At 41.0% G+C, this 12,293-nt stretch overlaps 1 protein-coding gene across 1 annotated transcript in view; it reads right to left on the bottom strand.

The window, feature by feature from the left end:
* The window catches only part of grin2ba (glutamate receptor, ionotropic, N-methyl D-aspartate 2B, genome duplicate a), a 124,491-nt gene that overhangs the window by 70,225 nt on the left and 41,973 nt on the right, over positions 1–12,293 (bottom strand). Inside the window, exons 2-3 of the mRNA XM_088008152.1 lie at positions 5,798–5,941; positions 3,387–3,657 (exon numbers count right to left, since the gene is read on the bottom strand). Coding sequence (XP_087864278.1) covers positions 3,387–3,657; positions 5,798–5,941 — 415 coding nt within the window. The remainder of the gene's footprint in view (positions 1–3,386; positions 3,658–5,797; positions 5,942–12,293) is intronic.

Here is a 12,293-nt window from a genome sequence, read left to right on the forward strand (position 1 = left end):
CTGGATATGAGCATTTCTCCACTTCAGCAGGTTTTTCAGCGTCTTCGTCACAATGGGTCTCAAACCTGTTATCACAGTTACTATACCAAAGTAAATACAAAGTTTCGACTGTCTTTACGGACTTTTTGAAGCAGTTGTACAAGACAAGAAAAATAAAAGATATTTTATACACTGGCAGGCCATGTTTTGTTGAATGATGCAGCTTATTTGCTGTACGTGTTCCAGTTTTACCCACAAGTTCAAATTTTCAGGGTGGAAATTGGAAAAGGTAAAAGAAAAATCAAAGGATTCCACCAAACCAAAACTCAAAATCCAGTATGGCCGCCTTACATGTAACCTAAGTGAAAAAACTAAAAATGTTTTATTACACATCTAGTTTCTGGCTCAGTCTCTCACACTCTCAGTGACTATGTTGCCAGAGTTTAAGAGTACAAAAGGAAGAGTAGCTTGTATTGCTAATAGTAGCTAGCCTGATACTGAAAACCAACGGCCATTGTTCTTGGGCCATTGTCGTCGTTTCCGTCGTTGTTGATTTTTTTGGATCCATCATCCAAAAATTAATACACACATTGCTTCTGCTCTAATGCAAACCATACAACAAATTTTATTGTATCCACACAGATCCAGTTCAGGTCTTAGTGTTTTTTGCAGCAAACTCCTCCACAGCACGGACGGTTCCTCCGGTCAGAAGGGGGAGCATGGCAAATTACATCTCAATAAGTTATTTTACCTTTAAAAGATTAGATTTTATACATTTATCTGATTAAATCTTCACTTTTTTTTCCTCGTTCTGAGGTCCTGCCACTTTGAGAAGCCGCTCAAAAAGACTTGCAGTATCGGCTAGTGGGGAGTGAATACAAATGCAATTGAAAACCATTTATCATTTCTCTGCCACGTCACAATTAAACACTCCTTCTATTGCCTAAAAGCCCCATTGAAAGATATTTATATGTGTGGCTGTGAAAAAATGTGGTAAACTTTAAACAACATCAACACAGTTGCCTGGCACCCGCAGCAGCAGGGCCATCTACAATCTGACTTATGTTTCAGCATATTTCATTCGCAGTGAATGAAATATGCTGAAACATAAGCGTATACGCTTTCCTCTCCATTTGATGCTGTTCAGAATCTGGACCTGCTTCGGCTAACGTGTTCTGGCACATTCTGTACCTTATTCATCACGCATAAAACGAGAGGTTGACATTTTGCCTACTATTTGTCATTACGTCCCATTTGATTTATGCCATGATAATTCAGCTTCAACAACGACGAAAAAAAAAAAAAAAGGTTTGTGTATGCAGCCACTCCACAGTTCCACTTAGCAATCAGTCAGGCAGTACACAAACAACACGATTATCTCTTTGGCCGCATAAATCAAGCGGAAAGTCATTATGTGATTTAAATAACCAATACGGTGATGGATCAAACTTCAAACTCTCATTCGGAGCGTGAGCCCACAGTTTTGGCTCCCCAGGCCGACATGAAGACACACTCTGGGCCGGTCCCAGCCTGTTCGGGCCAACATGCATCATTTAGATTACAATGGACCGTCACCGATACACTCAAAATCTCTTTCTAATATTTAATTTGAAGAAATGTGGGAGAAAGAGTAAGACTATAAACACATGGCAAGGCACAAATACAGACCATGCAATGAAAAGTAAAATAAGTGAAGCAGACTAACAAACATTTATATAATTATGTGTACCACAGCTGCATTTTGATCAAGACACAAATTTCATTGCACAACTTTAAATTAACATCCAAAGTAGCTTTTTTTTAAGACAAATTATACTATTATACTTCAAGAAACAAAATAATTTTGACAACTATTGTAAAAAAGTTCTACTATTTGTGAAATAATTACTTTTCAAGCAAGAAATAGGCAAAAGATTTCACTGCAAAAATGTTTACTAGTGTGGCAGCTAATGCCGGCCTAGAGGTGGAGTCGCCCTGGGCGTCTGCCCACTTCGCTAGTACATTGGGCTGCGTTATTTTTCCTCCCTTTTTGACAAACATGTCCAAAAGGGGAGTAGAGGTAAGAAGTATCTCCCTGAAACTGCTTAGGACAGGCTGTGGTTTAATCATCACTGTAAGTCAAACACCAACAAGCTCCTCAAGTGCGCACATCCACCGCGACTGCGTCACGGCGAGGGGAGCAGACAGAAATAAAGCGACGTTCTGATGGTCGGAACGGCAGCTCCAGGCCCGACACTGAAAGGTTCGGCTTCCCGCTGGGAGCTGGCCTTCCTCAAACAGCCTGTCCACCTCAGAGTGCTGCAGCTTGTGTTACATTTGGCAGCCTGACAGGTGAGCCTGACAGACCGCGCGTGCGGGTTGAGTGCTTAATGCGCCCCAACTCAGAAGTCACTTGGGTTGACCTTCAAAGGTTAGAGCGACTCCGGCGGCGATGTGGGCGGAGACAAAGACGAAGAGGCTCCTAACTTATCATTACAAAAGGTCGCTTTGTTTCTTTTATTTTCTTTTTGTTTTTTATCTGAGGAAAAGTCCCCAACATCCAAACTTAAAATCTGCAGTGAAGAAATCAGTTCTCAGCAGACCGGAAGGGAGAGAATGACGACTGTAAGCAGATGAAATCAGCTCCTTTTCACTGGACATAGAAGCATGTGAAGTTCGGTTTACAATTACTGGTGAAAGCTGGTTTCTTTTCATTTCATCATGTCATAAAATGGAACAGACCACTCTTTCTTAACTAATGGGCCCCAACTAAAAAGTGGGTCGTGGTTCACTCAGCTTGATTTATTTAGATTATGGCTGCAGAACGGATGCAGGCTGGAACAAGAGGAGGGAAAGCTTCGTAACTCTTCTCATACAGGGTGATGATCTCGAATTAAAGTAAAAAGCTAACATTGAGGGTTAGGGGCACAAGTTATTGACTATCTAAAGATGATCGCTCTCATCAACTAATGATTAATTGACAAGCGGACATTTTCTCAAAAAACTGAGCTTTCTCTTGTAGTAGGAGGGCTAACTGCCTTTCCATCACATAAAGGGGTACATTTTTCATACGTTTGAACATTATTTTGGGTCAGCTGTATTAAACACTGACTGAATAAACAGGAAAAAAGATTAAAAGAATAATATATGTGAAATATGTTTCTCTGTTCTGTTCTGGTAAGGTCCCACCATCTTTATTTTAGCATCAACTGGCTCAGTTTCAGAATGACCAGAGGCGCCCTCTACTGGATGGCAGCTAAACTACAACAATGAAAAAAGGTCTTAGCGAACTTCCTCAGTTAATCAATTGGAACTAATTTTAATCTAATAACCATTAATTGGTAGTAAGTGGATTCATTGTTTGCATCCATAAAAAGGATAAAATTGTATAAAATTCACAGAAAAGGAGCCATTTTATTTCTGCCTACCTGTGGGAAACTCAGCAGGCACTACATCAGTGTCTCCAGCGACCAGCGAAGGGACGATCCACGTGTAACCGTAGCCGGTGATCCCTACGGAGTGGGCCACCTCGAAGATGGTGTTGGCCTCCTCTTTTGTGCAGTAGAGAAGAATCACGGGGCTCTGGAGCTTCTTCAGCTGGTTCTGGATCTTTGAATCGCCGTCGTCCACAGACATGTCGAGCAGAAGAACTTCCTCCAACTCCCAGCCGACGAAGCTGTTCTCGATGGTGTTTCGGATCTGAGACGGACGTGGAGAACAAAGATGGGTCATGAGGTAGAGCCTCATTAACATCCCAATCCAGTAATATGGCAAAATGCCATCAAATCCAGTGTTAAGCCAATTACAATTCATTTGTTTGCATTTTAATTCAAACATGGTTATAACACAATGCAGCCAAATTCAGTTGCTGCTAAATTATCTAAGGAAAATGTGACTCCAGTTTCAGCCTGAAGAAAAAAAAAAATCCCGAATGTGACATCATCAAACATTTGTGCGTTTTAAAATTTAGGTTATAAAAAAAATCTTTCATGTTATTGGGACCAATATGATTCTTGAACCACTCAGTCTAATCAGTCAAAGCTGAACATAACCTGAACACTGGTTACAAATATTTGTTTTGCACTGTTTTGACACTTATATGAAAGTAGAAAATAGCTACAGTATTACATTTCCATAATTCTTTCCTGGGACGGTTTTATGTCTTACAGTTGAAGACAGAAGTTTATATGCGTCTAATAAAAAAACACCCAAACCTTTTTCTCCCAACGGTTTGAAGCTAAATCAGACCAAACGTCTGTCGTTTTAGGTTAGTTAGGATTACCAAAATTACTTATATTTTCTGAATGCAACAATAATAAGATTTTATTATCAACGTCTTCAAAATGAGAAGTTTACATACATAATGATAATGATTAATATCTCTAAAAAATAAGGGAAAGCCCAAAAGAAAAGTTTCATCTGATTGAACTTCTGACTGTGTGGGGAAAAAAATGTTGATATATTTTTTATTTTGTGTGTGCAAACTTGTTGTTACTTTGAGACGTCATTGTGGTAATGCCTCAGTTTTAAGCAGGTGGATTTATTACATGTCAACACATTAAGAAATGTGTTAGATGCATTAAGAAAGTGAGAAATGATGCTAATTATATTTCTACATGGCAAACATGAGGGTTGAAAAGTCTTCCGGGTGACGATCACAAGAGACCAGCTGACAGGCGCCAAACAAACATCTGGCTGCTTTGAAGATTTCTTATTTTTAAAGAAAATCCGGGAATACGTCGCAAAAGCTTCAACCTTTTTCACATCTTGTCACAGTACAAACAACAAACATTTTGTATTTTATGTAAATTATCAAAACAAAGTAGTGCATAAATGTAAAGTGGAAGGTAGAAAATCCTTACACTTCACAAGTGGACCAACATTTTCCTTTCATTTTCTATAATCTACTGAGTCTGCTGTAAGGAAATATGGTTATAATAAACTCCAATAAATAATATCTGCCAGCAGAATCTCCCTGAGGGGTTCCTTCAGTCTGATTAGGTGTTTTAATTCACCGTATTTCATAGAAGTGAGCTGGACCGGATCGGAGTCGAAATAAACAGCATTTAATATAATTACATTAGATTATATTAGAATCCACATGAAATTTTAGGACTTTTATAATCATCCATGTTTAATGAAAAGACATTTATGTGTAGCAAATAGAAGTAGGGAGGCACAAAATGACAAGTTTTAGGTGCAAAATGAAACCTGAAAAGGGGCAAAAGTACCCCAAACCAAAATGACGACCATGTTTTATTTTGTTTTATTAATTAAATAAGATTTTACAGTCCCTCCAGAATGTTGTAATTTTTTTGGTGGTTCTTTTTGCAGTCAAAATCGCAGATTTTATGGTGCTAATTTAGAAATATTTGTAAGGAATTTTGCAATATTTACACTTATAGATGTATAAAATTAGATTTTTTTTTGTTACTCATCATATCAATCACAAACTATAGCTGGATCTCAAGTAAGGAGGAGGAAAATGTGTCGTAAAAGTAAGAAATAATGCCACCTGCAGGTGTTTTTGGGGAAATTTTTCAGCAAACTCAAAGCTAGCTCACAAATAGCTTGAAAAAAATGTGATGATCTGTTGATTTTGTGTGAATTTCCAGGGAACTGTGAAAAACCGGAGTGATTGGTTGAAGTAATTTAGCATCTAGAATATAAAAGGCCACAAAAAAAGCAATGATGGACCAAATTTGGTCACAGGGACTTGAGCTGGACACGTGTGACATATCGTCTCACTAAAATACTTTGAAGCTCATTATATATTAGACAAAGTAATAAAAAGATCAAGGGAGTGTTAATACTGTACATTCATGATCCTCGGCGTTACCTTGGTGACGAAGTCCTGGTAACCGGGGTAGTACGTTGTGACGATGGAGAAGATGTACCAGTCGTACTCCTCCATGATGTTGAGGATGACAGACGCCTGCTGCTCGATGGAGGGGCCAAACTGAAAGAACATGGAGTTGTCGTCCTGGCAATAACAAGAAAACAAAGACAGAGTGTAAACGGTTGCGCAACGGCGCACGGCACTGGCCTGGACTTTAATTTAGCTGGCACTGCACACAGAGGAGGACGGCCACGACTTAAAGGACAGTGGCAGGTTTCGTAACATTATTGGAGAGAACATTAATTTAGCCGCCTTTCTTCTGTGGCACACCGAGGAGAGCGACAAGAGGACTCCTGTGGACTTGTAATGATACCGGTCATGATTTTCATTAGTTCCCTTTATGACGCCTTTAATGAGTTTGTGGCTGGAACGAATTCTGTGGACTCAAAGCTGCTGTCTTTAATCTCATCAGCCGCTTCCATCGGTTTGTTTCATCACAACCAACAAACCGATTTCAGTGTAGTCTGTTTAATGTTAGATTAGATAATATATTAGACATCGCACACGTTGAAGTGAGCGATTTTACCCAAATATCCTCTAGCCGGGAAAAAAAAGATGCGAGCTTCGAGAAAGTGAACGAGCAACCACGGCAGAAACTGCAAAGGAAATTCAAAACGTTCACAGGCCACGTCCCCTCCCCCAGGAAGTGTTAAATCTCAGCTTGACAGATAGAGAACATGCACCAAATAAATAAGCTGTGCCACCTAACAGACTCTTGAGCAAACATTTCTTAAACACTTCTCTTCGAGCCTGAGTGTGCGACCGGTGTTGGCACCAGATCGCTGAGCCAGACAGAAGAAGAGGAGGAGGTGAGAACTACTAGTCTAGACACGGTCCTGCAGCTCTGCATCATCAGGTTGCTGTTGTGTATGTGAGTCACTGTGTTAAGAGTCAAACTCATGTGTACTCGATGTACAGTAGCATGTTGGTTTTCCTGGAAAGCCGTGCTGCAGACGAGGCCAATTCATTGTTTTCACTGTTTTGTGCATTCGAAGGAGGCGATGAACCGTCTTCAAGGTTCTTTCAGAATAAAACGCTCAGCGCAAACTGCAGTGACTGATTCACCTGTCGCTGCGGTTCCCCTCCTGAACACTAGGCTTCACTAGAGAGTAACGTGTCACTGGCTGAATGAAGAAGAATTGAGCATAAAGCGCGTTCTTTATGAACAAATGCTTCAGATTTACATTAAAAGTAAAAGAAAAAGTGTGAAACATGAACTGCAATCGGAAATTCTTCTGATTTTTAAAGCAGCTGAGTCATTTTTAAACACTTGCTTGGCATGAAAGATCTTTTGGATCTTCACTATCACTCAAAGAATTGGTATGACCAGAAAATAAATTATTTTCTTGACAAAAACAACAAAAAAATACCTTTCTAGCAGGAATATGTCCAGTGGATGTGTTTTCAGAACACAGAAAGCCACTGAGTGAGCGTTCTTACTTTACCCAAATATCCTCTAGCCAAGAAAAAGAGGTAAGGTTTATGATAATAATTGAGTAAGAGGGGCATTTTTCTCCACACCCACCAAAACAGAGTTTTGCTCCAGAGTTATGAAGCAACTACATTTTTGAATAAAAGATAAGAAACGACCCAGTACTGAGAGATGAGGGCATAACTCAGTCCATCCCCCACATGTAACACTGTTAGCTGCCAAACTATTGAGGTAAGAATGGGTCGTTTGTGAGCATAAAGTTTCCCAGCTAAGAAAAAGCTTTGTTTTCTGAAGTCTTTTACTTTCAAACCTCTGTGGCTCACATTATTGTCCTCTCCAAATATTCCTCTACTTTTCTCAGTGTCTGAGCCAAATGAATGACTTTCTTCCCAATCACCACATCTGGAGATTGAAGAGAAAGTATAGATGGACACAGGAGTTAAATGCTATGGCAGACCGCTACATTAATAAAATATACAACATAACTGCAACAAGTAAAATAAGGACTGAGAAAGGTGAGACTTTCAGCAGCTTCCATTTACTACTGTTATGTTTTATAAAACTGTGCGTCCTAAATAATATAAACCAGCCTCCGGTTCTTTGGACAAAAAGAGAGAACTACTACATGTGCCTGTTTGCTGTGTGTTTATTGTTGTGGAATCACAATCCGACCGGACTTACCAAACAGTGTTTTAACTTCTAGGCAGGGTGCCGGTTTTATAGGTCTCAGGTACCAACTCTCCTGACTTTTTTCCATCTCTGGATGAATTATGAGCAAACATTTGATTCGAGCTGGAGGCGTTTCTATCACAACTTGAAAATAAATAGTACTATCTGGAGCTCCAAGCACAAATAAAATTGGAAAGAAAAGGTTGTAAAAATGACAATGTGTGCCCTTCAAACTATTCTTTTTTTAATGCATTTAATGGTTTATGTACAAACATGGTAAATTAAAAATACACCATCTGCTAATCTGGGTTTTAAATTATTCAAATCTAACCTCAAGTGCAAATTCCACCAAAACTGAAGACGTATGTGGAAAAACGAAGCACAACCCCCAATGGTTCACACTCTCCGTTTTAAATATGGAGTTTGGTCATTTTTACAGACTGTAAGTGATTTAAAGGGTTTCTAAAATGGTATTAGCCTGCTTTGCTCTTAAAGCTACAGTGAATAAGCCTTATCTGAGGAAGTAATCACTGTTTGATTACAGTGAAGAAATGGCGGGGTTATCTAAAACAGGTCTGGCCATTTCTTCAGAACATATTTCCACTTTCAAAGCTCTGACGTCTCTCTCTAACCTGGACCTCCCTGATCACAGAGGTAGATTTACATCGACTCGGGTTCCCTCTCATCAGGGCTTCAGCAACGATTTGACATGTTTCATTCAATTTAGGTTCAAGTCAGGTAATTTAAACGTTTAAATAAGAACACAGCCTCATAATAAGGTGATTGTGTGTTATCTGGCAGCTTGCTTCACTGGCAGCTTCCTTAAGATGAAGATATAATGACACACAAGCACTGACCTTGCATCATCTTCCCATTTTCACTTCAATGCATTCCTCCATTCCTCTCTGTTCATCCTCTTTTTTTCCTCTCCCTCCCCTCATTCTTCATCCATCTCTATCTCTTTTCCCGCTCTGCTGTACCCATTAATACCACTGGAATCACGGCCAGGGCACACTTATAATTGAATTTCCAGACTCGCCCGCTTCCCTCCCCCCCGTTATCCTCCACAGAGCGTCCTCGTCGCCACGCGCCCCCGCCTCGCCGATTCCCCTGGGTTCCTCTCGCCGTATCTCTCTTCATAAGAGCGGTATTAAAGCGCCGCCTGACACACTGAGACCGGAGGACTGAGGAATTTTTATTAGGCTGGAGAGGAGCGAGAAGAGCCGCAAAAACAGAAAACCGGAAGGAAGGAGAGGAAGGAAGGAGAGGAGAACAAGAGGGCTGACCAAAGAAGGAAGGAAAGAAAAAGGGGAAAAAGTATACAGGAGAAAAAGAAAATAACAAATACGGACACAATTTAATCAAAATGAAAGGACAGGGACACAGGAAGGGAAGGACAAGAGCAAGTATATGAGGAAGGAAGGACAGAAAGAAAGAAGAAAGGAAAGAAGGAAGGAAGGGAGGGAGGAAGGATGGAGTGAGATAGGAACTAAGGGAGAGAAGAAGGATTGAAGAATGGAAAGAAGGAAGGAAGAAAAAAGAAAGGAGGCAAATAGTAAGGAAGGATGAAAGGAGAAAAAAGAAGAAAGGAGGGATAAGATAGGAAGCAGGGAAGAGAAGAAAGATGGAAGTAAGGATTGAAGGAAGGATGGCAGCAGGAGAGAAGGAAGGAAAGAAAAAATAAGGAAGAGAGGGAGGGAAAACAGTAAGATGAAACTGAGGAAGTTCACAAGTGAGGAAGGTCACAATCAAGGGAAGGAAGGATCAAATAAATGCATGAGGAAGGAAGGATGGAAAGAAAGGAGGAGAAAACCAGGAATAAATAAATTAAAAAATGATTCAATTAATAAAAGACGAAAAAGTAATGAATGAAGAACTGAGGAAAAAAAGGAGGAAGCAAAAACATGAGGACGTGTACAAAGAAAGACATGAAGAAGGTATTATGGGCACGAGGAAGGAAGCAGGGAAAGAAGTGGTGGACATTAAAGAAAGAAAGAAAGAAAGAAAAGAAGGAAATACAAGAGGAAGGATGGAAGGATACAAGGTGAAGGAGGAATATGAGGAAAGTAGGAGGGAAGAGAGAACACAAGAAATAAATAAATGACTAAATGAAGCATGCACTGTAGGAAGTGTGCACTGAGGAATGAAGGAAATAAGGAAGCATAAAAGGGAGTAAAAAAGCTTAGAAAAGGATGACAGTATGAATGGGAGGAAGGACACAACATTTAAACTGTGGAACAGGAAATAAATACCAAAAAAATGTTTTAATCATACTTATTATGATTAAAAAATAATAAGCATCCAGAGCAGGAAAATACTGAAACCAATTCCAGTCTTTCCTCCAAACTGCACAGGAATCCTGAGGACGGGGCTGCGAGTCAGTCGACTGAAATTAAGTCCTGCACAACGCTGCTCTTCATTTACAGCTACAACAATTAGGGTTTGGCCACATTATCACCTCTGCTGGCACAAAGTGATCGATTAGCGAGTATTAAAACTCCCAGAGGGGCAGAAAGGCCAGAGAGCCGCCCGGCCAGACGCAGGAAGCCGGCCAGGACGGCTTTAATCGGGCCGCCACCTGACGTCAGCGCTGGCTACTGTACACGGAAAACAATACACAGCTACGCCACATGATGGGGCAGAGTGGATGCTCGGTGGAAGCGACAAAAAGAGAGAGAGGAAATAAACTAAAGCGAGAATAAAAAGATAGAAATGTCCAATAAAAGGGGGGCAGCAGAGATGTGAAGCCTCCAGAGGGAGACGAACAGAGGACAATGTGGTGACAATGGGATGAATGGAGGAGAGAGAGAGAGAGAGAGAGAGAGAGAGAGAGAGAGAGAGAGAGAGAGAGACAGAGGGCCGTGCCGGCAGATGGTTGTGGTCCTGCATGGAGCGGGGCGAGTGGCAGAGAGCCAGGAGTCGCTGGAGGAAGTGTGTGTGTAACTGCGTGTGAGGGTGTGTGGGTGTCAGGCAGTCGGCCAGGCGCTTACACAGAGAGGGAAGGCGACTTAGCCTGAGCCGCCCGACCGCGGAGGACAGCCGCTGTCAGACGGGGGGACAGAAGCGGGACGCGGGTGTCCTCCTCTGTGCTGCAGGACAGAAAGCTCTCCGTGTCTCCACTGAGCTTTATAATCATGAACACAGGTGTGTTTTCATTCATAATTCACAGCCTTGAGTTAAAGTAAGACGCTAAGTTTATTGACATGAGTGAAGTTGCTGTCAAACGTTTTTGTTTGTGGCGCTAATGTTTTAAAGACATTAATCAATGTTTAATCAAAGGTTAATCAATGGTCAGACACCAAGTTCACGTTTACAAAATCAAACAAAATGTGGTGTTAATCAGTTATGCTACATTTGTGAAGCAAAAAAAATTGTGTTTGTGGTTTGTGAAGACGTTTCCAAAGGTCACCAGAGATCAACGTCTTCTCCAAGATAACATTGACAAAATTGACATAAATAGCTGTTTTTATTTGTGCCGCTATCATTTTAAAAGACATTAGTAAATGTTTTCAGAGGTCATCAAAGTTCAACCAATCAGTCCACATTCACAAAGTCAAACGAAATATGGTGTCAACCAACTATGCTAAGTTTGTGCAGCAAAAATTTTGGTTTCTGCTGTTATAACTTTTAAGATTTACACAAAAAAAAAGTTTCCAGAGATCGCCAGACATCAACTTGCCTTCCGCCCTCCACCGCTAACAAAATCAATAAAACTGATGTTTGATGACATCGGGTAACACTTAAAATGATAGCAGCACATACAAAAAAGTCTTGCTGCGCAAACATAACATGAATGTTTGACACCAATTTTGTTTAATTTCAAGAATGTGGTGGAGGGGGCCGGGCGACTTCACTCAGGCAGTTTGGTGTGTGTGTGCGTGTGTGTGTGTGTGTGTGTGTGTGTGTGTGTGTGTGTGGTAGTTCATGGTTGATGGGCCATGGTGCGCTGTAGTTGCTGTCTCTGCCCCAGAGCCTTCAAATGAGCGCACTCACACACTCCTAGAGCACTTATTCAACTTGAAGGCCAGGGAAAGTCGATAGCTCAGGTATTTCAATTACACACACAGCGTCACATCACTGGCTACCAAAGAACCAGATTGGCTGCCACACTCTTCCTCTGAAATATGCAAAAGAAACACACACAAACACGCGCGCATATTTGAGCGGTCTCAAACTTACGACATCTGCACACTGCCAGCAGAGTGCGAGCACGTGCACAAACGCATCTACGAAAGGTGTAGCGCGACTCAAACGTGCCGTGAATGATGAATCATGATGAGCCTCAGCACTTGTAACGATGCAGTAAAACGCCGTGAGAGGAGCTGCTTAACGGGA

This window comes from Poecilia mexicana, unplaced genomic scaffold, assembly GCF_051168715.1.
Source record: "Poecilia mexicana isolate PSO_F unplaced genomic scaffold, ASM5116871v1 scaffold_8, whole genome shotgun sequence".
Classification (NCBI taxonomy): Eukaryota; Metazoa; Chordata; class Actinopteri; order Cyprinodontiformes; family Poeciliidae; genus Poecilia; species Poecilia mexicana.